General features: G+C 38.7%; 2 protein-coding genes across 2 annotated transcripts in view; one reads left to right on the forward strand and one right to left on the reverse strand.

The window, feature by feature from the left end:
- The window catches only part of iqgap2 (IQ motif containing GTPase activating protein 2), a 42,150-nt gene that overhangs the window by 8,120 nt on the left and 6,901 nt on the right, over positions 1-27,129 (forward strand). The window contains exons 3-29 of the mRNA XM_037681072.1: positions 2,238-2,394; positions 2,801-2,878; positions 4,536-4,612; positions 8,088-8,155; positions 9,997-10,110; positions 10,221-10,399; positions 10,978-11,065; positions 11,227-11,390; positions 16,120-16,207; positions 16,412-16,575; positions 16,688-16,848; positions 17,115-17,239; positions 17,446-17,609; positions 20,547-20,637; positions 21,025-21,192; positions 22,090-22,232; positions 22,366-22,536; positions 23,607-23,690; positions 23,886-23,957; positions 24,053-24,122; positions 24,317-24,525; positions 24,680-24,832; positions 25,533-25,696; positions 25,870-26,094; positions 26,193-26,333; positions 26,498-26,582; positions 26,675-26,907. Coding sequence (XP_037537000.1) covers positions 2,238-2,394; positions 2,801-2,878; positions 4,536-4,612; positions 8,088-8,155; positions 9,997-10,110; positions 10,221-10,399; positions 10,978-11,065; positions 11,227-11,390; positions 16,120-16,207; positions 16,412-16,575; positions 16,688-16,848; positions 17,115-17,239; positions 17,446-17,609; positions 20,547-20,637; positions 21,025-21,192; positions 22,090-22,232; positions 22,366-22,536; positions 23,607-23,690; positions 23,886-23,957; positions 24,053-24,122; positions 24,317-24,525; positions 24,680-24,832; positions 25,533-25,696; positions 25,870-26,094; positions 26,193-26,333; positions 26,498-26,582; positions 26,675-26,907 — 3,636 coding nt within the window. The remainder of the gene's footprint in view (positions 1-2,237; positions 2,395-2,800; positions 2,879-4,535; positions 4,613-8,087; positions 8,156-9,996; positions 10,111-10,220; positions 10,400-10,977; positions 11,066-11,226; positions 11,391-16,119; positions 16,208-16,411; positions 16,576-16,687; positions 16,849-17,114; positions 17,240-17,445; positions 17,610-20,546; positions 20,638-21,024; positions 21,193-22,089; positions 22,233-22,365; positions 22,537-23,606; positions 23,691-23,885; positions 23,958-24,052; positions 24,123-24,316; positions 24,526-24,679; positions 24,833-25,532; positions 25,697-25,869; positions 26,095-26,192; positions 26,334-26,497; positions 26,583-26,674; positions 26,908-27,129) is intronic.
- Positions 17,998-19,616, reverse strand: f2rl2 (coagulation factor II (thrombin) receptor-like 2). The gene is made up of 2 exons (XM_037681074.1): positions 19,394-19,616; positions 17,998-19,105 (listed from the first exon to the last, which is right to left on the reverse strand). The coding sequence occupies exons 1-2, from the start codon at positions 19,455-19,457 to the stop codon at positions 18,051-18,053; spliced, it is 1,119 nt and encodes a 372-aa protein (XP_037537002.1). The 5' UTR covers positions 19,458-19,616; the 3' UTR covers positions 17,998-18,050.

The raw sequence follows: 27,129 nt of genomic DNA on the forward strand, positions 1-27,129 counted from the left end.
TATTCCTCAACTATATTTTCTTATGCTTTAAAATATGTATATTTTGACTAATATTTTCAGTTTATCTCTAGTATTTTATTTATTTCCGTGGGAAATTCGCATATCTACATTGGTTTTAGACACAAAGGTTCTTTTGTGCGTTTGTACTGGTTTCGCAGCCATAAAGGTTCAAATGGGCACCCCTGAATGACCGTGTTGGGATGTGAAATGATACACAACCATCCTATTTTCTGTACTCGTTATAAAGGAAGCAGTCATTTTATAACTGTACAGACCAACTTAAATCAGATTGGTTGTAGTTATTCACAGTACAGACATACTTTTCACATTTGCATTAATGTTGCATATTTTAAGCACACAGAACACTTTTAGGAAGCAAAAGTAGAGCGACAACCTTCTGTCCAATCGGTGGTTTTGTATCCTGAATGATCTATTGCACCAGTTGTCATAAGTAACGAAAGCTTAAGTGTGAAAGCTTTATTCCTCAGGGCGCATAATCTACAGTCTTTGACTGCGCTCGCTGTGCTTTAATGTGCTGACACAGGTTTTGCCGAACTGGATCCTTGAGCATGAAGCCCTAATTAATCTAAACAAGGTGTCGTCTGCGTGCGTGCATGAGCAAAGGTTTTATTGCTGTTGCTAAGACTGAAGGGAGTTGGGATTTGCTGGTATGAACATAAGTTGAATCACTGGGCTTCAAATGATGTTTTTCTGTAGAATTCCATTTAAGACTAAGAAACAAGGTAATGACTCCCAAACACCTTTTTTAAATTACTTTTTTGGAGAGAAGATTTGTCACTCTTGGACAGAAAGATGGTGTGTAGCTTTCATACCGCAATGATTCACCTTGCACACAAATCATTTACTAGTTATTTGGAGCGGAGTGGTTTAAATGAGTTAAAACCTTTCATGTTCTCTTGACGAGCTGAAGGCACAGACTGTGAATGGTTTGCCAGATTCCTTTCTAAAGCACGCTGGACTCCGTGTGGGTGTTGTCTGTAACAGCGCCCGTTTCTGTCACACTGAAGGATCTTTTCAAATCCCTGCTTAACCTCTTGTGTTGAATATTGTTGTTAACTCTGGGTAGCAGATTTCTGAGTTCAACCAGAGTTTTTCACTTTCAATGACTTTATCAAAAAGACTAATTGTACTGGGCATCTCACATAATTAGACTAAAGCCATGTTTACATGTTTACATGACAACGATACGGGGAAAACTGATTTTTTCCCCATTTCTATTAACACATTTACATGAAAATGTTCTCATTACCATCTCTGTTTACGCAGCAACGTAGACATGGAAAAGTGTAATTCCCTCACCACACCACTAGTTGGTGCTATGTTCATTGAACCTTGAAACTCTAAGGGCGCATGCGTAAAAAAATAAACGTTCTAACGTTTCTCTCACAAGAAAATCGCCGTAACAAAAGCCCTAGTGATGTCCAAACTGAAAGCAGTCTGAGGAAATTAGATTTATATATTTATAAGAGTCAGAAGCACAAACAATACTCTGGTATCCGCCATTGTTGATAGTTTCTTCTTCTGTGGATTGTAGGAAGCCGTTATGTTTTGTTTCATACTGCACATGAGCCAGGGATTCCCTGACAGAAAATATCTATTTTTTTCTGTTCACATGACGACGGACACTGGGATGTTTTTGAACCATTGCACTTTGGAGCCCGTTCTCAAATTGTGCCATTGTCAGAGAAAATGGCCACTATTTTTGTGTACATGAACAGTACAAATGCAACAAAACCCTTCAATTTTCACCAGAAATTGTTTTTGTGTTAACAGGGCCTAAATCTTTAGTCTGTTTTGAGTTTTTGTGTTGTCTTGTTTTCAGTTTTGCTTGAATTTAAAATGGCATCAGATGTAGGAAAATCCAAGAGTGACATGCTGACTACCTGCAAGCATTCAGGCACCGGATATATTTACCCTGTTATGAGTAGATATCAGATGGCAGAATAAATAGTCTAGTAACCACAGTATTGTTGGAAGAAAGTTCAGGAATTTAGAGCTTCCAGTGATTTCTCTCAAAGTGCATGCTGTGATGAACTGTCAAGCACATTATCTTTGTTATATCAACTTCTTTTGTTTTATGTCTTTTATCACGTTTGCTCAAATGTTCTTGTAAATCGCTAAGAAGCAAATTTTATCTGCTGTCAGTTAAGTTGCCAAATATTGTCGGCTACTTCTATAAATTTCCTTCCTCATCTTTGTTTCTTTTGTGCTTCCAGGTGGATGGAGGCCTGCTTGGAGGAGGACTTGCCCCCCACCACAGAACTGGAAGAGGGACTTAGAAATGGTGTTTATCTTGGAAAACTTGCCACTTTCTTTGCCCCCAAACTGGTGTCTGCAAAAAAGATTTATGACCGAGATCAGGCTCGTTATAAGGTAAACCATCCTGCTTTCTGTGAGGTTATGTGCACTGATATGGATTTGTTCAGATGACATCATCAGAGTTTTCAGCTTTTTCAGGCGCTTCCTAACAGCTAAAGTTGGTTTCACACAGGAAAACTTGAACCGTTGCAGACCAGCGTTTGGCCATACTATACCATATAGCTGTTTTTCTGAAACAGTAACGTAGAAAAACATTTTTTAGCTGGACCATGAATATTATTTACTTTAGACAGATTTTACTCAATCTTTGTCAGATCATTGTATCCTAGAATAAAGTAAATACAAGCTTTGTAGCTGTCTGACCAGTTTTATGTTTTCTACTCGTCTTTTTTTGTTTCTTAAACATTTTTTTGTAAATTTCTAACTACATTTTTGTCTGTACTTCCATGTTCACCTTCAGAGCAATGGGCTGCACTTCAGACATACTGATAACACCGTGCAGTGGCTCAGAGCCATGGAGTCAGTGGGCCTCCCTAAGGTAACGAGCTTGAACCAGTGATGCAGTTTTTAACTTTTATAAAATATTCATATATGTTGTGGAAGCTTGGTGGTCAGTGCCATGGTCCTGTAGTCCTAAAGTTACGGGTTTGAGCCCAGGTTGTGTCAGGAAGGACATCCCGCGTAAAACAACTGCCAAATCTTTCATGCAAGTTTGCTCGCTGTGGTGACCCCTGAAGAACGAAGCAGCTAAATGAAACTTGCCTTATAACCAATATTTATGCAATTAAAAATAATACCCAATTTTTTTTAATGGCATTTTCTCATTTGCACAGGACACATTATTATTTAACTTTATTTTACTGTTGGTGCACCCCAAAATTAGTCCTCATGTTTAGAGGCCATTTATGAGTTTATATAAAACAAAGAGTTACTGAGAACAAACATGACCAATTTGAAACCCAAGAACACCCTTAACATTAATGTAAGAGTTCAGAAGAGTACCAGAAGTTTAACCTTGGAGTATTTTATTTATTTGTTTGTTGGATAGGAGACTGATTTCTTTTATGCCACCATTTTTATTAGACTTTTAAATTTTTCTACTTCAGTGCATTGACTTATGACGTCCAAATATTAGTAACTAGCAACAATAACTAACATCCCTGCTGCTCCTCTTGCTCTAATGCTCCACAGCTCTGCAGCAGGGTCAGACTGAACTCATGATCTTCATCTATTAATTGAGATCAGTCTTTGTTTTAGCTTCTTTAATAAGTGGTTTTGTTAAAGCTGTTCACTTTTAGTACTTTGAGTTTCTATCTTTTTGCACTTTTAACTTAAAAACGCTCTTCTAGTGTATTTTTTTAGACTTCTTTAAAGCTAAATTTCATTATAATCTTTGATTATTATCAGTAAAGATTTTTCAGTAATAGTTCATAGTTAATAGATATCACTATTTGAAACAAACATATTTTTCCCTTAATTCCCAGGGTGCGTCATCAAACAGTTGTTCCAGTAATGAAATCTCATTTACTGAGTCTCTTGGGGTAAAATAACTTTGTACCTGCTGAAACAGTTTGAACACTTGCACAAGCTCATATTTTGTGTTGAATCCCAGTGAAGCTTCCTTGTTTTGTTTTTTTAGCCACGAGGACTCATTTACAAGAGAGACCTCATGAAGTCGTGTCCTGAAAATGACCACGCACTGAAAAGGATAACTTCTTTTAGTTTTGTTGACAGCACAGAAGCTGTTGTGTTGACACTTAACCTGACTGGGAGGCAACTTAAAAATAATAATTTAGTAACTTTTAAAACAAACTACTCATTTGTTACATCTAATTTGAGCAAGATTTAGTTAATCACTTTTTGTAACATATTGATGACCTTTGTGAAGTTGTACCAAAGTTTAGAAAACGCGTGTCAGTTTGATAACTATAACATGATGCTTTTATGAAGCCTATAATGAATAAAACCTGTAATCTAGATATTTAGTAGTTTTTGCAGCTCTGTGAAAGTTATGATGGAAAACTGTATTGCGTTGTTTATGCCTGGGATCGTGTTGCATTTTCTCTGTTTCTTTGATAGGTTTGTCAACGTCTCAAACTTAAATTTGAAATGAATATGAGGAATGCTGTGCCCCCAAATAACGAGTTTAGTCACTCATAAAAGAACGATGACATACTTATGGTCTCTTCTTTCAGATATTCTATCCAGAAACAACAGACGTGTATGACCGCAAAAACATGCCCAAAGTGGTTTACTGCATACACGCACTGAGGTAAGACTCAAATGATTCCAGAAACAAAGATTTATTTCTCTCTTTCTTTATGCATTTTGTTTTCTGATGGCAGAATTCCTTTTCGATTATTATGAAGATTGTTGGATCTGATGAATGTTCATGTCACCTGAAGGAGCCAAATTAATGCTGAGCCTGATTTGACTTGTTGAATAGAAATATAAACCAGTGGACTGCTATCAGTGTTGGGGTTTCAAATTACACCAAATTTAGTTTATTGTCAAAATAAAAGTAACTGTAATCTGTTAGTTACTAATTGAATTGTGTAATAAACTTATAATTACAATCGAATATATTCATGATTACAACATTAAAAAAAGGTTTCTGACAGCTGAACTATGATAGCTATTGATTTATTTGATATTTTATTTGTTTGTAGGGTTTTGGAGGTTGACTGAAGTCAGTGGGGTGATTTGCCAAAGTTATCACTGGTTACAGCATTTGAAAATGATTACAGTCACAGTTGTAATGGAAACATCTAATCAAAAGTAAACTAATATAATTAGTTACATTACTGATAAAGTAATTAAAATAGTTGCAGTACTGTGACACTTTTACATTAAGTATCTTGTAACTGTGACCGATCACATTTCAAAAATAACCTTCCAAACATTGCTATTGATTTTAAGTTCAGCATCATGAACCACTGAGAAGATTCAGACCGTAAGTTACATTTTTGAAGTAAATCTTGAACAACTGGGAGATAAAGTCAGAGAGGCCAGACTGAGATGGTTTGGACATGTCCAGAGGAGGGACAGTGGGTATACTGGTAGAAGAATGTTAGAAATGCAGCTGCCAGGAAAAAGACAAAGAGGAGATGTATGGATGAAGTTAGAGAGGACATGGAGGTAGATGGAGTGAGGACAGAGTGAGATGGAGGAGGTGACTCACTCTGGAGACCCCTGAAGAGGGAAAAGCCAAAAGAAGATGAAGATTGAGTTTTAAACTTTAGCACTGATATTTACCTCTTGACTAAATTAAGTTAATTTCCCTTTACCCTGTGATTATGGCAGACGAGGTCAAACACACCATTTAGACTTGAATCTATATAAAAAATAAAACATGTCAAAGGTAGAAATTGCACCACAAAGTGAAATGAAACAAAAATTGAATAAAAGGTATTTCTGCTCTGGTAAGGTAATGAAAGTACTTGTCAAACAGACCTTTTTATGATTTATGGGAAATGGATACTACCTTGTACACCATGTAGGTTTTTGTGACTAGTAATACAATGAAGCTGTATCTTTGAATTTTAATATTGACGTTAAATTAGTCTTCCAACTTTGTCTTAAGCTTGCTTTAAAAACGTTGAGCGAATCCTGGGCTCATTTAGTCAAACTTTTAAACATTTATTGGTACTGAGTTTTGATAGTTTTCCTTACAAAATGTAAATTGTTGCTTTTGGGGTCAGTTTTTGGACATTCTAGCAGTTGAAGTGTGGAGGAATCGATCTTCACGTGACGTCAGTGGTTATTTAATTTAGATGGATGTGACTGAGGTTTGGGGTGAGTTTTTGTTTCTTCCGCATGTAGTCATCCAAATGCAGATGTAGGGAGTGGGTTATGTGAGCCGCCTGGCTTGTTTTCTCTGCTGTTGTGTTTCGGTCAGGTCCTGGGAGATTTGATTTCCTTCCCTGCTTATGCACACACGTGCACTTCCTTCCTGCAAGCCCAGTTCAAGTCTCACAAAGCAAAGGGTGCTTCTCAACACACACTGGTCAAGAACTGAATTAAAGAAGTGTCACTGGGGAAGTGAAGTATGTTTTAGACATCTGCCTTAAATGCTGCTGTAAAGGTGTAAAAAATAAAAATTGAACACCAGGAAAGATCATTCATTGTCTGAGGAGAGGTTGTTGCTCTGAGTTTGTCGTGTTTGTTTGTAAGCCCTGCTGCTTGTTTTTAACTCCCTTCATGAACCTGAGTCAGCGCTTACTGTCTGTATCTCAGTCAGCTGCCTGCGTGTCAAAACATTCCTCACTGTGTAAGCAAATGGTTGTTTGAAGCCCTCCTGTCCCAAGGACAGAGTGCGTCTTGTGTTTACTTACACACTACATGACCAAAGAGCAGGATAGCCACCAGCTACTGAGCTGCAACTCCTGTAGTTGGAGCTTTGTTGATGCTAGTCCTCCATAAGTATATATAATTCATCGCCACTTGTCAGGAACCTGCAACAAGATTAAAGTTTAATGAAGTTTCCAGCCACCTACCTGTTGAGTTCATTGCTTTTTGGAGGACTGAGAGCCGCTGTGAGGTAGCCTGCTGTGTAATCTGAGCTAATACTACCCTCATGTGGCATAAAGGAGGGGTAGGTAGCATTTAAATCAGGGGTGCCCAAACTTTTTCCCTGAGAGGGCCAATTTTAAAATCTATCAAGGGGCTGCGGGCCAAATGCAACAATACATGAAATGCAAATACTACTAATAAATCCATTTATATATTACAGGTATTTATCCTTCCATTCTGTATAAAGAACATTACAGAACAGGCTGTGTTGGTGGTGGTGGGGGGTCTGCGGGTCCTCCCCCAGAGAATTTTGATTAAAGTAGATGCCATTTCCTGCATTCTGGTGTATTTTACAAACGTTTATTACAGTAGATTAACATGAAACAAAAGATGTAAACTCTGTTATTATTGAAATGTCTCTGACTGCAAAACGTTTGTAATGCAGCACCGCTGCAGCTCTGCAGGTAAGAGGTGCTCACTTCAGGACAAATCAAGGTTGCTGATTGGTCAGTTGCTGACGTGCCTACTGGATTGATTGACAGGTGGCAGGACTTGTGAAAAAAAAAAAAATCATAGATGTTACTGGCCCGTTTGAGACCGTCTTCATTTATTCCATATTTATTCAATATTTTGGTGAATCTAAGGTTTGAGAACTGTTTCCTTACACTATCCTAGTGATGGTTTCTTTATTTTTCAGGGGTGCTGAGTTTAAATTTAAAGGGACTAAAATCACCACTGAAACCAGTTCATATTTATAATTTACCTTTAAACACTTTATGATTTATAACCAAGTGTGTTCTGTCAAAGGAAAATGTTATTCAGTGGCAAGAAACTGCCATGGGATAGTAGAAAGTCTGTCAAAATGAAATATAAAAGTATAAATTAAAATTATTTAAAAACACTTAAATTATCTACTGTGTAATCTGTGTAGTTAAATTATGGTAGTTAGGCCGAATAATAAAGTCAAAGGGTGGAATCGATGAGTGTAAGCACATTGATTCTTCAAAGGAAATTTTAATATAGTAATGAGGACTGCTTGGTGGGCCAACTGAAACGGCTTCTCGGGCCAACTTTGGCCCGTGGGCCCCACTTTGGGCACCCCTGATTTAAACCATGAAAGAAAAAAATAAACATGATTCAGGGCTTCATTTGTATGTGAATTAATTTGTGTAAAGGTTTTAACTTATAAATACTTCTTTGTTTTAATGAATCTTGTTCTTTATGGTCTGTTTCAGCCTGTACTTGTATAAACTCGGTATTGCACCACAAATTCAGGACCTACTGGGGAAAGTGGACTTTACAGGTAATGGTTGTGGAAATCAGCTCCTGTTGAGAACATACAATTTCACAAAAAGCATATTTACATAAAAGGTAAACTGAAGAAACAAATAAGATATTATTGATTGTGATTAACTTTAGGGACGAATGTTGCCTTGGGGTTTGTTAATGTTCAGATGTCTGTTCAACCCTGTGTGCATATAATGAGACTATTCAGAGATAATTTCCTTCGTTCTGGGATTTAATTGAAAAACAAATTATAGTGTGCGCGTTCAAGCAGATAAGGAGAAGTTGTTTAAACTGCTTGTCACTTTTTAGCAGTGTATAATTCAGCCATTCTGATTTCCTCTGTGACCATTCAAATGTAGATGCAAACTAAGCTTCAAAGTGTTTCAGAGTCAGAGTCAGAGTTTCTTTATTGTCATTAGCACCTCATGCGGTACATGTGGTGGAGCGAAATTATGTAAACGGGGTCCCAGTTACATCCGACAATAAAATGTATAAGAAAAACAGTAATAACATCTAAGATATGAACTAAGAAAAACATCAACTAAATATGGGGAGTGGTGGCGCAGAGGTTAGAGAGGTGGGCTTGTGATCCGAAGATCGCCGGTTCACGCCCCGGCCCCGACAACATCAAAAAAAAAAAAAATTGTGGGTGGGGTAGGTGAAACACACACACTTAACCCCCACCATGTGCTCCCTAAAACAGGTCTCTCTTGAAAATGAGTTCTCGTGGCTCAATGAGACTAACCTGGATAAATAAAGGCTAAATGAAATCAACTAAATATACACTAAGCACTCATAACATAAAACATTGAATATCAGCACAAACATGAACATGAGTCTGTTTAATGTTGGGATTAGATTATATTTATTTAAGCATAATGAACATTAAGGGCCGTTTTGTTTGCAGAACTGCAATAAAACTAAAAATATTTTTAAACACCAGAAATGATGAAGCCGTAAAATTGAAGTTCACATGCATACTAATAACAACTGTACAAATACAAATATGCTGTTTTTGTACAAAACATTTGACTAAGAAAATATGATTTGCCACCTACATTTAAAATGTACTACAAAGTATTACTAATTATCATTACTAACTGACAATAATTAGAGGAATTAATTTTCAGTGTACTTTAAAAGGATTTCTGTGCGATTGGAGAATAAAAACTGAAGTGGATTGTCCAAAGTCAGTAAAAACTTAAAACATTTGTAATAAAAGCTGGTTAATATAGGGCGTAAATGCATCTTTTTGTTTACTTGTTTTCCCTAAAATACTGTGCTGCACAATTTTCTATTACAGCTTTAACATTTTATTTTTCCTGGAGAAGTCTCACAAAATACAAAAACATAAAAAAATCACAACGTTTAAATAATCGGGGTCCAACTGTGTTCATATCTGTTGTGTTTTCTAAGTTTGGGCATAAGTTCAACAATGTAGTATGACGAACAAAAATATTAAAGTACAGAAAAGTATCGGTACAAAAGTTATTGTAAAAATATTTAATGCTGTTTTGTTACAGATCTGGGTCTTCATCCATGTTCTCAAAAACAGTATTTAACTGCAGCACATTGTACGTCTAAAAGAAGTGGTTTTTAATTTGACAACCAACTTGTATAAAATAATAATGTTTTAAAATTTGGTTAACATTTTGCTTGTTGGGAAGCACATCAAGTCTTCTGCCTTAACATTTGCCTTTGAGAGCCTAAAGCAGTCCTGGGTGAAGGAAAATTTGTTTTCAGTGGGAATTTTAAAAAGTTTGACAATAAAACGATAAAGGAAATGTATACTTCATGCACTATGTTTTACTGTTTATGGTGTCATTATATAGACATTAATATACTTCTGTCCTACAGAGGAGGAGATCAGTAATATGAGGAGTGAACTGGAGAAGTATGGCATTCAGATGCCAGCTTTCAGTAAAATTGGAGGCATCCTGGCCAACGAACTCTCAGTGGATGAAGCTGCTTGTGAGTCCTGGTGTTTTAGACCAATTTATTCTTTGGAATATAACAAAGTTTTATTTTTCCTTTTGCCTTTTTAAACAGCAGTGATTTATTTAAACAACCTATTTTTGTAGTGCATGCTGCTGTGATCGCCATCAATGAGGCGGTTGAGAAAGGCCAGGCGTCTGCGACAATGGCTGCACTAAAGAACCCTAATGCAATGCTGAGGAAACCCCAGGAAGCCCTGGCCCAGGAATACCAGGATACACTGAGCCAGGCTAAGACTCGGAAGCAGGCTCAGTCCTCAGGGAGGGTAAGAAGCCACAACTTCTGGATGCTTTCACAATGCATCTTAACACACTTGTGCCTACAAATGGTGTTACTGTGTCAAAAATAAGTACAATGTAATATACTGGTATATTACAACAAGTCTTTGTTGGGAATCAGTATTTAATGAGCTGGACCTTAACGGCTGTATTTTTCCTGTTTTTGTTTATCGACCACAGATGTTTACCCTGAAGTGTTATCACTGAACATAAATGACAAAACATTATAATGTACGTCATTTTGGTTTTGTTGTGCAATTTTTTAATTTAATTTGTCCATTTAATTTTATTTTTTTAATGACTGCATTGTAGTAACGCCACAATCCCTGCCAGCACATTCCAGTCACTGCAGAGTCAGCGGTATTTATCAGATTTTAGACCTCCACACATCCTGGCATTTCTCCTCCCATTCTCTTTACAAACACTGTACAAACAGGAGCCTTCATTTTTCATAACACTGAGATGTGACTTGTGAAATCTGCTGCTGTGCCTGTGTGAAGTTTGTGCACGCTCTCTGAAACATGTCCTGTAAATGTACATTATAATTTGTGTCATTATCTCTTAGCGTTCCTCAGTTGCTACAGAAGAAAGGGATGTTTATGAAGAGCTACTGACGCAACAGGAAATCCAGAGCAGCGTTGACCTTGTCAACAGTAAGGATGTGCACACATGAGACACGATTTCCCAACAAGGCGTTGACTAAAGTCTGTTTGGTGAAACAAATGAACTAGGATTATATTTGTTTCAGTTTTTATCTGAGTAAAAGCATGGCTGATGTATGATCGTGTGCTGTTTGGCTTTGTCTTGTCTCCAGCCCAAGCAGCGGTGGAGCAAGTGAATCACGCTGTGCTGAACCAAGATGAAGCTGCTCTGTTGGTTGCTCTAAGACTTGAAACTCTGACCTTGTTGGGTGTCCAAGAGACGAACTCTCACTGGTACCTGGAACATTTTACAAACTACAGCCAGCAAAAATCCAAGGTATAATCAGATGGAGATGACTAACTTGATAGTTTGAGGTTCCAGAAAGTGGATACTTTTGTTTTAAATCTTGTAGTTATGCATTTGTTACTTCATTTTTTCTTATTTCCTGAGAAGGATCATAGTTGGCGTTTTGGAACAGTCGGCAGGGGTAGACAGAAGGACATATGTCAGGTTGTCCAGCGGACAAACTCTTGACAGAAACTGGGTTGTCTGCAAAAATTTTTGGTTGTATGCAATCTTTACAAGAAATAAGGCAAAAAAAAATCTCAAGAAAATTCAATTTAATAAATATATTGCACCATAGACAAAGTTTACTACATAAAAATGTCATCAGACTTTCCAGGAGAGGCACTTGCAGCATATTTAAAGCAGAAACAAATCTTTTGACTGAAAACGTTCTACACCTATAGGTTACCCAAAGACCCCCGCCTAATTTTACTGATACTCATGATAAACTACAAACACCTGAAACTGACTCTGACAGAGACAACTTCATGGGGAAAAATTGAAGTTAAACGGAGACACATGTCTTTGCTATAATCTGGGTCATAAATATTTATCTTTTTTGTGTTTATAGTTTAATTATAATATTAAAGCAGCAGACGCCGCCTGCCTCACACTGAGAGGCACAAATGGGCTGAGCACGCTCAAACAGAGGTGCTGTCTTCTTTGATGGAGTTTGGTCACGTGTGCAACTTGCACGACGCTCAGAATACATTAATTGTTCTTTTTTTTTTTTTTTTTTTGTTTGATCACAAAATATCCTCTGCACCATATAATGTAACAAAGCAGACTGTCTTGAGAAGCCCACCAAGAACAAGTACACAAACAAATAGAAAAGACAAGCTTCCCTACTAACCATATCTTTGTCTACAAATCATGAGTCCACCATTTGTCCAGTAATGGTGTCCACAGCAATTAAAGATTAGATGAGTTACTTTTACTGTAAACCTTGAGACATTTAAACGACACACCAATACAAACGCACACACACCTCCACAAACAATCCCCCCAGCAATATTTAATCTAATGAGCAAATATTTTCAACCTAATAAATTATAGTTGAAGGTTGAATTAATGAATAAACTAACCTGAATTTTAACAACAAAATGTTTTATCTTTTATTCAAGAGTTTTATTCCATGTTGCCGATTACCCTTTTTAAAAAAAAAAAAATCTCATTTTGCATTAGCGTAACTTTGCGATAGCTTGTGTTATCAGAAAAATTCTAACAGTTCCTGAAAGCAGCCAATGCAGATTTATTATGGCAACCTCACTCCTGCTGTTGCAGGAAGTCCATGAAACAGCCCTCTGTATCCCTCCTCCCACACAGACTGGGAATGAGCAGGTGAGCCCAGCCTGCTCTTGTCAAAGGCAGGACATCTGGGTTAACACCTCCTCATGTGGGATGTGGGACAGGGGAGGCAAAATCCAGAACTGTCCCGCTCAAATCGGCGTGGTTGAAAACAGCCCCCACCCCCCTTTTCATTTTTACAGGAAATCTGTTGCGGCGATGACGAACTTTAATTCATGTCTGTTTCACTTTTTTCCCCACCAGACAACCTCAAGGCAAGATCTGGTTGTCTGAGACAAAAATAGGCTCGGACAAACGGAAAGCCCTTCTGTCAGAGTCAGAGTTTCTTTATTGTCATTCGCACCTCGTGTGGTACATGTGGTGGAGCGAAATTATGTACACGGGGTCCCAGTTACATCCAACAATAAAATGTCTAAGAAAAACAGTAATAACATCTAAGATATGAACTAAGAAAAACATCAACTAAATATACACTAAGCACTCATAACATAAAACATTGAACATCAGCACAAACTGTCGACCCCTGGTCAGCAACAACATTAAAGCCAAAGAGTCCAAAGTTCTGTTGGGAAGAGTTGACGTCCACATTAAAAGTACTTTAGACTTGCAGTCTATATAAACTCCCTAAACCAGGGCTATTCAACTAAATTGCTCAGGGGGCCACAGTTACTGAAAGCCAAGAGCTCTGGGGCCAGACATCCAGCTGTTATTGTCACTAAGTAAGTTTGTTTTACGGTTTAAAATGGAGTCTTATCTAAAAAAAAGAACCACTGGTGGGCTGAACTGAGCTCACCAGTGGGCCTGATTTGGCCCCCGGGCCACCAGTTGAATAGCTCTGCCCTTTGACAATGATGTGGAGTTACAGTGTGAGCTCCTGAAGTTTTGCTCCTACAGTACAGACCAAACATGACCAGGAGCAACATGAAAAACACCAACACCTTGACATGGCTGCCAGACTTTATTCATCCAAAAATGACAAAGGCTGAGTAAACTGAGCTTGCACCACACAAACTTTACATTTCTATGATCAGAACCCAAAGACTGCCAGCATGCTGGTGCCCGACACCAAAGATCTCCCCACAGAGGTGATGGGTCAAAGTTGTCCAGTGAACGTAAAGTTGATCACTTTGAATATAGTGACGTTAACAGAAGCGGGCAACATATGACCTGAGGGCCAAAAGTGGCTCTTTAACGTGTTCCGTCTGGCCCCCAATATCCTTAATTGAAAAGAAAACGACTTTGGAAAAGGTTAATGAAAACCTGCATTTTATCTTTAAACACTAAGGAAGTCTAAATTAAACATCTTGGACAAATAAATCAAAAACCTTTGAATAAAGATGGGCTAAAACTTATTTTTTAAGTTTTGTTTTCAGAACTAGATTGAACCTTGAAGACTCCAAAAATCAAACATGTTTTGTTTTTTGTGCATATTTAAGCTAACAACTATATTGTCACAAGAGCCATTTTACAGAATGTCTTGTTTTCCTAAATAGTAATGAGGACCCTCATCAGTACGCATACCGTGAGAACCGATCAACAGAGGATGCAATCTCCTCTGTGGTCCACACTGCACTCAACCACCTGGAGCAGAAAAACTCTTACGTCCGTATGCTCTTTGTGGACTTCACATCCGCCTTCAACACCATGATCCCCCAAACCCTGATGGACAAACTATCCACACTAGGACTAAGCCCCTCCATCTGCAACTGGGTACTAGACTTTTTAACAAACAGACCACAGTTAGTGAGGATCCACAACCTCTCCTCCTCCACCATAACCCTCAGCACTGGCTCTCCTCAGGGATGTGTGTTGAGCCCCCTCCTGTTTACTCTGCTCACATATGATTGTGCAGCTACCCATCCAGGCTGTCACATTGTAAAGTTTGCAGATGATACAGCGGTGGTGGGATGCATCACAAACAATGATGAGTCCAGCTACAGGCAGGAGGTGGAACACCTGGAGAGCTGGTGCAGAGAGAATAACCTTCACATCAATGTGAAGAAGACAAAGGAGATGATTGTGGACTTCAGAAGGAACAAAAACACCTACACCCCCCTGAACATAAGAGGATCTGTGGTGGAAGTGGTCTCCAGCTACAAGTACTTGGGTGTACACATGAATGACAACCTCAGCTGGAGCAACAACACCACCAGCCTGATCAAGAAAGCTCATCAGAGACTCTACTTCCTCAGACGGCTGAGGCGAGCTGGTCTGGGAAGCTCAGTCCTCACCTCCTTCTACAGGTGTGCAGTGGAGAGCATCCTATGCTCGAGCATCAATGTGTGGCATGGAGGCTGCACAGCTGCAGAAAGAAAAGCTTTGCAGAGAGTGGTGAAGGCTGCACAGAAATCTGTCGGAATCAGTCTCCCCACCATCACAGACATCTACACCTCCAGATGCAGGAAGAGGGCCACCTGCATCATGAAGGACCCCACCCACCCAGCACACACACTTTTTGCCCCACTCCCCTCAGGAAGGAGGTTAAGGAGCATTAAGTGTAGAACCACTAGACTGAGGAACAGCTTCTACCCTGAGGCTGTTAGACTCATGAATCTCTAACTAGAATAATCACTGTGAAAAACCATATCATGTTGCTGCTGATCTGTTTCATGTTGCTGCTGATCTGTTTCAATGTTTATGTGTTCATGCGTGCACATCTGCTCACAGACTCATGTTCATGTTTGTGCTGATGTTCAATGTTTTATGTTATGAGTGCTTAGTGTATATTTAGTTGATGTTTTTCTTAGTTCATATCTTAGATGTTATTACTGTTTTTCTTATACATTTTATTGTTGGATGTAACTGGGACCCTGTGTACATAATTTCGCTCCACCACATGTACCACATGAGGTGTGAATGACAATAAAGAAACTCTGACTCTGACTCTGACTCTGAGACTTTTTTTTAAATAACGATGCTACAACAAGAAGAAGCCTGAAAGTCTTCTAGATTATCTGTCCTAATATTTATATTTTCCAATTCTCTGTACTGCCCTTCAATTGCTGCAAGTGTCATGGATTGATCCTCTGGGGTGAAAAATGTTGCCCACCTCTGGTACAAATATAAAGCACATATAAAAGATACTTAACAGTGTTTTAAAAAAACATGTTAGACTCCCATCGTAAACGGAGTATAATTTATAATTTGATTCATGTAACAAATTTTCTTTAGGATTGTGTTGCGGAGTTTTAGCAGTTTTGTAAATCTGTAGTTTTTTTTGTTTTTTTTTCACTGCTCACACTGAAAACTGTTCATAAACACAACCTGGTAAATTGCATCTGTGGATAAATTGAAAATAAACACCAAAGAATTACCACCTTTGTTGAAATAAACATAATTCTTATACTGAAGCATGCTAATTAAAACTGTAGTGTTTTTGGTAGTTCACTGTTCTATAATTTTTGTCCCTCAGGATGGAGGGAGGACAGTGCTGCTGGACAAACAGGAGATTCAAAGAATTGTCCGCTCTTGTAACGACTTTGCTGAGGCAGAAAAACAAAGTAAGCATAAACTGAACGAACATGTATGCTTGATGTATACAGAAAACTTGCCAAGTACAGTTTCTAATAAGTATTTGGTGTATAGTTTCTCAAGGCATTTCTACGAGTCTTTTGTATGATTCATTACAACAAATGAATATACTGTAAGCTTAGGTTTAGTAGTTGTGAAAAATCTGACTTTAAAATGATTAATTGACTCAACAGAACTTGAAGCAGTCGCACGGATCAATACAGCCATTCGTCTTGGCAATGCTGCGGAGACCGTGGAGGAGCTGGTCAAGCCTGAGGCACAGCTGCCAATTGTTTACCAAACTGCTGCCAACCTTTACCAGCATGAACTTTTCAGTTTGCAGCTCCAAGGAGCGCGAGTGAGACATTCAAACTTTAGCCTTGTGGGCATGAACATGTTTACAGCCATGTCATCATTATCATGTAATCACTATAAACTGCATTTGAATGATTTTTCTTTACGTTTACTAGTCTGGACTGAGTCATGAGGAACTTAGTGTAGCTGTGGAGATGCTGTCAGCTGTAGCAGTGCTGAACGAGGTGCTGGACACGAAAGACCCGCAGGCTGTCAGTGAGCAGCTAACTGACTCCCCTCTGGGTTTTACCAACATAGACCATGACAACCTCAACAGGTGAAGTGGCTGCAGAACAGATGGACAGCCGAAAAGGAAATGGTGTTAATAGTATTTATTTTTAATTATCCAGGATTATCAAGTGTGTAGTGAATGTAACTCTGGGTAGCATGGTCCTATTTTAAGCATATTTTTTTTCTCCTTTTTGAGCTGATATCTTATTTGTCTGATTTTATTCATTTTTTTCCTGTTTTGTTTTTGCTTGATACATTCTACAGTATGCTTTTAGTAAAATATTTGGATTTGTTCGATAATTCTTTTTCCAGATATGCTGACGTGCTCATCGAAGAGCGAGCGGAGACGCTCGCCAAAGGCCAAGAGTTTCTCACTTGGAACGATCTTCAGAAATGCATCGATGGAGTCAATATCCAGGTCCACGAAGAGCACGAACGTAAGGACTTTTACAAATTTTTGACTGAAACATGCTTTATCCTGTGCAACAAATAAATTATTATTAGCAAACGTTTCCAAGCCTTCAATTCCCAAATTTACCGCCTCTCTGTAAAATACCACATAAATAAGGATTTAAACCTAATAAATATACAAAAACGGGTCTAATTTGTTTAACTAACAATACTTTCTGCCCTTCAATTTCAGGTGTCATAGCTATAGCTGGGATTAATGAGGCACTTAATTCAGGTGATCATCAGCAGACCCTTGCGGCTCTTCTCCTACCTACAGCCAAGCTAACGGGAGTAAACTCAGCCACTGCCAAACACTACTATGATGTCCTGCAGCATACCAAACAGCTTCTCTGTCAGGTAGTGAGATGGTAAATTTATGTAATATGCTTTGGACATTTGCAGAAAAATGTCTTTTGTGTTCTTAAAGGCTATCAATTCATTATCGTACTCCATATTTATTTCCAAATGTTGTGAGTTTTATTAGTGATAAACAACATCATCCCTATTATGATCATTATTACATTTGATAAGTAAATCTGCGTTATTTAATTACACTTTATACAAAAACACATTTTAACAGTTGGAAACTAGAAATGCTTTTATTTCCTTTTTAACTCTCTTTGAATTTGCTGGCTGTGCAGAACCAATTGGTATTGATTTTACAATTAGCATTTTTTCACATTTCGTTAGTTTTGTATTGGAACTAACACAGGTTGCTCTGTTGGTAAATTCTGCATCCAGTCATATGTTTCTCCATTGAGTTCCAACAATAGTTTTGTGTGTAGTGAACATTAAGTCTTAAGTCACTGTTGATCTCTGAGGTGACCTGTGAAGGCCGATGAATTGTAGCTCGGAGTCTGCCGTCTTGGAAAGGAGCATGCTCAGGAAGGGATCCAGACAACTGTGAAAACAACAGAGACACACCGCCAACCTATAGTATACATACAGTCTGTCGTCCCCACTGGAAAACAGGTGGATGTAGTGAGCTATATGCAGGATGCCACTGGGCAAGAAACACACCATGAAGATGATGAAAACCAGAGTGCTCGCCCTGATGTAAGGTCTCCAGTCAGAAGCGCTTTGTCTTAGGTGGTAAACCACGGCTGTGTGGGCAAACATGCAAATGCTGAAGGGTAGTAGGAAGCCCAGAAAAAACAGCATCAGCCTGTAAGGCACCAGCAGGGAATGGGAGTTTTCTTCCAGGGGAAGTACATCATGACACATTGTTTTCTTCAGCTGTGTGATATAATAGCTCTGTCTGACGAGCAACTCGGGAACAGCGGCAACTCCAAACAGAAACCAGACCACCAAACACGTCCCCACCGCCAGCGTAGTTTTAGCCATCCTTCTGTACAAAAACGGTTTGACCACAGCCAGGTAGCGCTTCAAACTGATGCACGCTATAGTCTGAGCAGAACAGTAAACATTTCCGTAAAACAGAGCTGTGATAACCCGGCAGGAGATTTCACCAAATATCCAGTTGTTTGCGTTGAGGTGATAGTGAACACGCAGTGCAAGAGAGAGCAAGAGCAGCAAGTCTGAGAAGGCCAGGTTCAGGCAAAGAACTACTGAGGACAAAGACTTGGATCTGAGTTTGACTCGGAGGAAGGCCAGAATGTAGGCGTTGGAAGGGATACCAACGAGCATAGCCAGGATGTACGCTGAAGGTATGACCCAGGTGCTGAGGACCCCCTTGGTGTAGGCTGTCACCGGGCCGTCAAGGTCCACATAAAGTTGAGGGGCTGCGTCAGGGTGGAGCTGGTCTGGGAGCTGCGTTGTGTGATTCACTTTATAGACTGATCCCCTAAAAGTTTTTGGTAATGCTGTATCATTTCCACTTCTAGTTCTATGTCCTGTTTTTAAAAAAAGAACATACTGTTAAACTTAAAGTACATTTGAAGCTACAAAACTGAAAATTTACTTCATTTTTTCCATCAGCTTGTCTAATCTTTTTTAAATACAGAACTTTTATGTCTATACATTCTTAGTAGTTAAAATGGTTTCACTTGGACCAAATAAATAAACATTTATTTAAGTTTTACCAAAATGACGATGTTTCAAGCAAAACGTTTTTTTTTTGTTCAGACCCACTCCTACAAATCAAACATAGTTATTCTTACAGTAATTTTTTTTAAGCTTACCGTCATGCTGACTGGTCGGTATTGCCAACAAACAAAAGAGCAGTGCTGAAACAAGATCAGCCATTTCACTTTTAGTTTTACAAGTTTCTGTTCTTCAGTCGTCTTGCTTCTTTGCGGCGGGTTTCCATCGATGGAGCTTGTCCTTGTACATCTCTACACAATGGCGGAGCTGATTATTGTGCGCCGTGACCCAAACTCTTGTTTAAACGGGATCCTTATCTGCGTGTGGAGCACTGAGCGTGTTTCCTGCTCAGTCCTGAAAACTGAATTCCCTCCTGTCTGCGTCAGAAACTTCCCTCTGACTCACTGGGGGCATGTGGGAGGGTGGCTGCTCAGTGGTTCATCAACAGCTGGGATCTCTTAACTCACTGCACCCATATGAAAGATTTTTGTGTTGAAGATGGCGTTTCTTTGTTACTGATGGTGGAGTTTTTCAGCCTCTTATAGAATTTAAACTAAAAGTAATGCAGGTATTTTCAACATGTTTATTTTAGTGAAGGTTTTTGTTTCAGGACACCACTTTGTGTTCCTGTTTATCCTCCACGCTTGGCTGCCCATGATGCATACATTTCTGAAACTTTAATCTTCACAGTGAAGTTAAACTACACACAATTCACAACTTAACTCTTTAGCAATTCATACTTCTCTTTAAAGATGAGTTTGTTAAATGTAGATACAAACGGCACTAATTTTAGACGTCGAGGTTTTTTTTGTTTTTATGCGACTTCCTTCCTGATGACTGCGGTCACGGATGAACCTCCGACCACAGCGGAGGTCTCTAAAATTAGCTTGAGAACAAGCACAATGGTCAAGCTGTATAAACATTGTTTGTTTAGTAGTTCGGATCTTAGTAGTTTAAGGTTTAAAATGACATATGTCTTTATTCCACATTTCATATTTTCTATTTTTATGTGTGGATGCTGTAACAGAACCAACCTCTGTGTTTAATGCATAGCTCTGCTGCTGGAAACAAAATTTTCCACCATTAACCTGAAGACTTTACTTTGTCTTTTTATTAAAACTCCAGGGGTTTCTAATCGTGCTCAGTGCTTTGACTGGATCTGATTTTAGTTTACAGCAGCTCTACATTAGTTTGGCACACAGATCTTTTCTGTGAGAAGTGACGTGACCTTGTTTTTTTTAATGATTGTAGAGTTCTGGAGTTGATTCTGCTGTGCTGTGGTTGGACCAAATCCAAGAGGCCATATTAACAGCCAATCAGGATGAAGAAGAGGCCATCATAAGTACGCACCCACAGTTGTAGTCCACTCATCTACATCCTAACTAATTTAAGACGTGCTGACTTGAAGCCTTAAAGTATGTTTTCTTGTGTGTGTGTTGCACATATATTTGAGGGACACTTAAATTAATATTCAAAATTGGTTTCAGTTTTCTCACAATAAATTGTAACTTTTATTTTTATTTGTAATCCTAGTAAAGCAAAAAAAAGAAAAAGTGATTTCACATTTTATGCACGTTTGGCAAATGCCGTTGTCTTCTAAAAGTTTCTTTACATAAATTTGTGCTATTTTTGCTTTAAAAAAATCAGTTTCTTGATGTGTATATACTGTACTTCACTTTTCATTGATTACGCTGCAATTTCTGTTCTGTTTTCTTATGTGCTTTGTTAGTGGCTGGGGCTGTAGCTCATATTAACACAAAGGTAGCTGAAGGAGACTCCCAGAACACCTTGCAGGCTCTGCAGGCCCCCACTGCAGGACTGAGAGCAGTGCATCCTAAATGTGCAGACACGTACCAGGCTGAACTCTCACAGCTACAAAACACACATACTGATAAAGGTAACTGCACTTTACAAGCATTGTGTCTGTTATATATTAGTTTGCAAATTCAGAATATCCAGGATATAAATTGTTCAAGGTTTAATCCATTCTAATTCTCAAGATCACCTGGAACATGTCACAATGAGAGTCATAAGACAGACATTGTTTTTACTGGTAATGGTAATGAACAAGCTTGTGTAAAAACAGCATTGTTGGCACAAGACTACAATTCACAAATGTGGATATACCAATAAATATGTATTACATCCTAAACAACGGACAAATAAATAAATATTTTAGTTAAAAAGTTACACAGGCCTATAAAAGACAGCTGACACCAGTATGTAAATGCACAACCTTTAAGTTGATTTTTTTATTCTTTGCTTCATCCTGATGACATGAGTGTGTAGATGTATATTTTAAGTACAATTTAAATGGTTCTGGTGTATGAATGTATAGTAGAAAACATGGTCCAACTCTTTCAGCTTCAGCCTGGTGTGAAAGAAAATGAATTTATAACATCATGAAAGCTTCATTTAGCTAAAACGGTTATTTAACATGAATTGTTAAATTTCACTTGCATCACAAGGTCAACAAGAATAAACTCTGCCTTAATCAGCCACAAGTGTCTTCCTGTTACCACTTTCCCACAGAGCAGGTGGGTACGAGACAGCGATTGCATATTTGTTGACCTTTTATCTCAGACATAACTTGTACGTTTGGTTCTCACTTAAATTGACCAATAAGGTTTAACCTAGAAGGAAAACAAACTTCTGAACTGTGATAAATTAAACCTCAGGACACTTAAAATCCCCCTTTCTAGTGAATTCCTCAGAAAGGGTGATGTGATGTGTGTTAAATAGATTCATACACTGAGAATTTTTTTTAAACCAAGTATTTTCTGCATTTCTACAGGTATCAGTGATGGTGTGTGGGTTAAACACTGCATTAAGGACATGTATGACTACTATTATAACCTGGAGACTGGACAGGGCACCTGGGAGGAACCGGAAGGATTTGAACCTAGTGCAGGCCAGCTCAGCAAAGAGGACATCCAGGTACTACTTTAAAAGTATCATTCTACTAGGAGACTAAACCTCCCAATAATTAGTCTTATGGTGTTTTGGAGTACAATGAACCATGACTGTGCTGCTGTTTGGGTTAACAGGATTACTTTTTCCTCTTTGTCAGAATGTAGTCAGCTGTGTGACGGCAGAATATAACCGAAAGCAACTATGGCTTGCCAACGAATCCTTCATTATCCAGTTGCAGGCGAGGGTAAGAGGTTACCTGGTCAGAAAAAAGCACACTGAGAGGATGGAGTATTTACGCCAACAAGAACCATCTGTAGTTAAAATCCAGGTATGAAATATGATGTTTGAAAGAACATTAGTTGATCTTTGGCTCCATCGGTACACATGAACTTTATAAATAAGTCTTTTTTACACAGAGTAGCACTTTAACAAGACGACTGTATAGGGATGCACGATATTGGACTTTTGGCCGATATGTTAAAACTTATTTGGCCGATTAACCGATACCAATATTTTTAATATACTTTCCTTTGTCAGAACATAGCCCTCCTATTTAGGCTTATTTGCTACAACAATTGTGTAACAGCTGTAAGAGCTGTGACATATATTCAGCAACAGCCATATGATATTCATTGCACTTTAACTTATTAAATGAAACGTGTTAAATATTATTAGCATTAGTCACCTGCGATGCTGTCTCACTTGTGGAGGCTTGTTCCAGGTTCCTAGCTGCAGTGTGGGATCCTCTGCACTCTTGTGCATGAAGGACAGACTTTTTAAGTTCAAAGTTTTTCTCTATCCATTGTGCCGTAAGACTAATCATGCTAACGGGGCTAACACGACGTCCAAATGTCTGTGGTAAAACTCACCCAAGTGCTATCGATTATTAGCTTCTCAATGATGTTGGAAATGACGGCTTGTAACTCGAGTAAGATTACGTCAGAAAAATATTTCCGACTTGGGACGATGTAGCGAGGCTCAACGTAGTCCAAAAATCTTTGGAATCCAACATCCTCAACGGAAAAAAACCTTCCACACCGCCGACATTTTGACTTCTTCCGCCGTGATCAGATCAGGTAGGAGCGCGTGACGTCATCACGTTGTGCTGCAGCTGCAGGCATCCTTGTCACTGGGTTGTCGTACAAAAACAGCGTCTTTGATGTCGGTGAGTTATTTTGATGGAATGGCTGATATTTAACTTTAACGCTATATCTGCCAATACCGATACCATGCTGATAATATCGTGCATCCCTACTGTTGTATATAAATGCTGTACGGGCATTGTACACGTGTAGTGATGATATTGTTGCTTATCCAAGTTAAAAAATGCATTCTAACAAACCTGCTATTTATACACGTTTATTTTTTATTTTAAATTTTGCTTTTCCTTTTTTTCAGGTTTGCTGGAAAGGTTACAAGCAGAGGAAAATATACATACAAAGGAAAAATTTGCTTCAACAAAATGTTGCTTCTGTAGTCAAGGTGATTATTATTAATGTTGTATTTTTAATCTAAGAAAATTATTACAAAGTGACCACACAACTGTAAGTGAAGGCTTGTTCACCAACCTCTTTAAATCAACAAACACCCTAAGTGGTAGATGAGTAAACCCTTAAATGAGTTTGTACTTGCATAAATAGCTTCTTTATCAAACCTGCCATGTGCTGATGTTTTTAGATCCAGTCAATCGTTAAAATGTGGAAGGCAAAACGAAAATACAATCAGAGGTTGCAGTTCTTCAAAGATCACGTGAGTACCCTAAAATTAGTCAGTGATTTATCTATTTCTTACATGCTGCTTAAGACTCACTGCTTTTTGTGTATTTTTTTTTAAATTTAATTTAGGAGAAAGAAATTGTGCAAATTCAGGCTTTCCTAAAGGCGAACAAAGCCAGAGACGACTACAGAACTTTGAGTGAGTCTGAATCCGTTTGACACTTTGATTGTTTGTGAAGCTAAAACTTTAATCAAACTCATAAGACAAATCATTGATTTTATTTGTGTGAAAACGTGGAACTCTTTGCTAAAAAAAGAAAAACGAGGTCATGGCTGGTGTTTGTATTTAAACCAGGACCAGTGCTTTTGCTGACTTTGTTGGTCACATTTTAGCTGGAGCCTCAGATCCTCCTCTGTCGGTGGTGCGGAAGTTTGTGCACTTGTTGGAGCAGAGCCCCCTGGATTTACGGGAAGAGCAGGAAGTGACACAGCTCAGGGAGGAAGTGGTCACAAAGATTCGTTCCAATCAACAGATGGAGAAAGACTTAAATCTGATGGACATAAAAATCGGACTGCTGGTCAAGAACAGGATCTCTCTGCAGGTTTGCAACACGAAAACTTTTAAGGAAACAGATTTAATACAAGTTTACTACATACTCCATTAATCACGTCTCTGTAACATAGCCGTCATAAACGTGCAAATGTTTAGTTTGTTTAGAAGGAGTTCCTTTTTTATTGTTTGTTTTCATTAAACAGGATGTTGTGACGCATAATAAGAAAATGAAAAACGAGAAAGATAAAGCGAGTAAAGATGAGCAGACTGGTGGAGACGGACTGGGTATTAAAGGTCTCAGCAAAGGCAAAAGGAGGAAACTGGAAGCCTATCAACACCTCTTTTACCTGCTGCAGGTATGATACTGACGCATCATGGCACCAGGTCTGCACTCGAACCACATGGTACATTTTTCCCCAGTTTTATGACTTTTTAATGCACATATTCTAATGCATAAAAAAAAAAATCAAATTTCCAGATTTTAAAACCAAGCATCACATATACTGTGTAATTCATTTTACTAAAAGCTAACTAAAGTGCAAGATCAATACCTTCATAAGTGAGAAGTGCATTGATCATCAGTTATCATCGGCGGCTGTGGCTGAGTGGTTCGAGCAGTCGTCCTCCAATGTGAGAGTTGGGGGTTCGAATCCACCAGCAATCACATGCTGAAGTGTCCCTGGGCAAGACACGGAACCCCTCATAGCCTCTGATGTGTGTCCCATCAGTGTATGAATGTGATCTAAACCACTGATTAGTCTCTTTAGAATGATTTGTTCAATTAGCTTTGTATAGATCTAGTAGAGTGCAGTATGAATGGGTAAATGAGGCACAGATTCTAGTGTAAAGCACTTTGAGTGTCTTGAAATAAGATAGAAAGGCTCTATATTAGTACAGTCCATTTACCATTTATTTAATGTAAATTCCTCGTTTTGAGGCTCAGTAAACATTTTTGTATGCCACAATAAGGTCTATGAGGTATGCTTTATTTATTACCATGACTTTATATTTGCTATTTGAAAAGATGCAATACCTTGAACACTCCTTTGTTTTTAGACCAATCCCTCCTACCTGGCAAAGCTGATCTTTCAGATGCCCCAAAACAAATCTACAAAGTTTATGGACACTGTAATCTTCACACTTTATAACTACGCCTCCAACCAAAGAGAGGAATATCTGCTGCTTAAACTGTTCAAAACTGCTCTAGAGGAAGAGATCAAGTAAGAACTGCTACTCTAAATAATGTCAAAATCTTAAAAAAAAAAAAAAAATGTTTCGTACTAATCCATACTGTAACTGTATTAAGTTTTTATACATCATATAAACATGTAAGGTAATCTATATTTTGTTGACACTAGTGAGCACGTGCATCATAGTTTCCAATGTGTCTCAGTTCTAAGGTGGATCTGATTCAGGACATAGTGACAGGTAACCCCACAGTTATCAAGATGGTGGTGAGCTTCAACAGAGGTGCACGTGGTCACAACACCCTGCGGCAGCTGCTGGCTCCTGTGGTCAAAGACATTATTGAAGACAAGAGTTTGGGCATCAACACCAACCCTGTGGACGTGTACAAAGCCTGGGTGAACCAGCTGGAGACGGCTACTGGAGAGGCCAGGTAAGTTCAAAGATAGCTGGTGAAAATGAGTATGTTTGATAGGGCTCAAGTATTTCCTTAAATAAATAAAATCATTACTTCCTGTTGCTGCCCTTCAGCAAACTGCCATATGAAGTGACTCCCGAACAGGCCATGTCGCATGAGGAGGTGCGCAGCAGGCTGCAGGCGTCCAGTGCAGCTCTGCGCTCGGCTACAGATAAAGTCCTGAACTCCATTGTGTCCTCGCTGGATAACATCCCGTGAGTTTTAAGATCTGTTTACCGTCCTCTTAAAATATGATCTCTGTGACAGATTCTCATGGTGCTACTTGTGCATGTATGTAGCTGTATGTTCGTCCCGGAGCACGCGAATGCACGTTCTTTTGTTTATAATTTCCCATCATTACTTTTTGTTTTGCATGCAGTTATGGCATGAGATATATAGCAAAGGTTCTGAAGAACAGCCTCCATCAAAAGTTCCCAGAAGCCTCTGAAGATGAGCTGCTGAAGGTAGAAACGCGAACGTTAAAAAATGTTGTGTGCCGAGCTTGTTACAGAATCTTCTGTCTACGCCTGATGGTTGTGTGCTTTTGAATTGTTAGATTGTTGGAAACTTGCTCTACTACCGCTACATGAACCCAGCCATCGTGGCTCCAGATGGCTTTGACATCATCGACATGTCAGCAGGAGGGCAGCTTCACATCGACCAGCGGCGAAACTTGGGATCTGTGGCAAAGATGCTTCAACATGCTGCTGCAAATAAGCTGTTTGAGGGCGAGAATGCACACATGACGCCAATGAACAACTACATATCTCAGACATATGAAAAGTTCAGGTAAGACTAGTTTTGTTCTGTCAACATCCAGAAACCATAAATAATCAAAGGTGCAAGGGATGGGGAAACAAAGCTTCCTTTTAATAACAAAGTCAGGAGTATGGGAGGAAAAAAGGTGCTGATAAACATGCTTTGATTAAAAAGTGAGGATAGGATGATGTGATGAAGTCAGACATGATTCTGCTAAAAGAGGAAGCTGTTCTCCACTAAATCAGCAGACAG

The sequence above is a fragment of the Nematolebias whitei genome, chromosome 8 (genome assembly GCF_014905685.2).
Source record: "Nematolebias whitei isolate Nwh7 chromosome 8, NemWhi1, whole genome shotgun sequence".
NCBI classification, from domain to species: Eukaryota; Metazoa; Chordata; class Actinopteri; order Cyprinodontiformes; family Rivulidae; genus Nematolebias; species Nematolebias whitei.

Excerpts from the sequence above, each read along its gene's own strand:
- f2rl2 (XM_037681074.1), bottom strand. The coding sequence starts at position 19,457 with ATGGCTGATCTTGTTTCAGCACTGCTCTTTTGTTTGTTGGCAATACCG. Across the intron at positions 19,106-19,393 it reads ACCGACCAGTCAGCATGACG|GACATAGAACTAGAAGTGGA; the intron begins GTAAGCTTAAAA and ends TTTTAAAAACAG.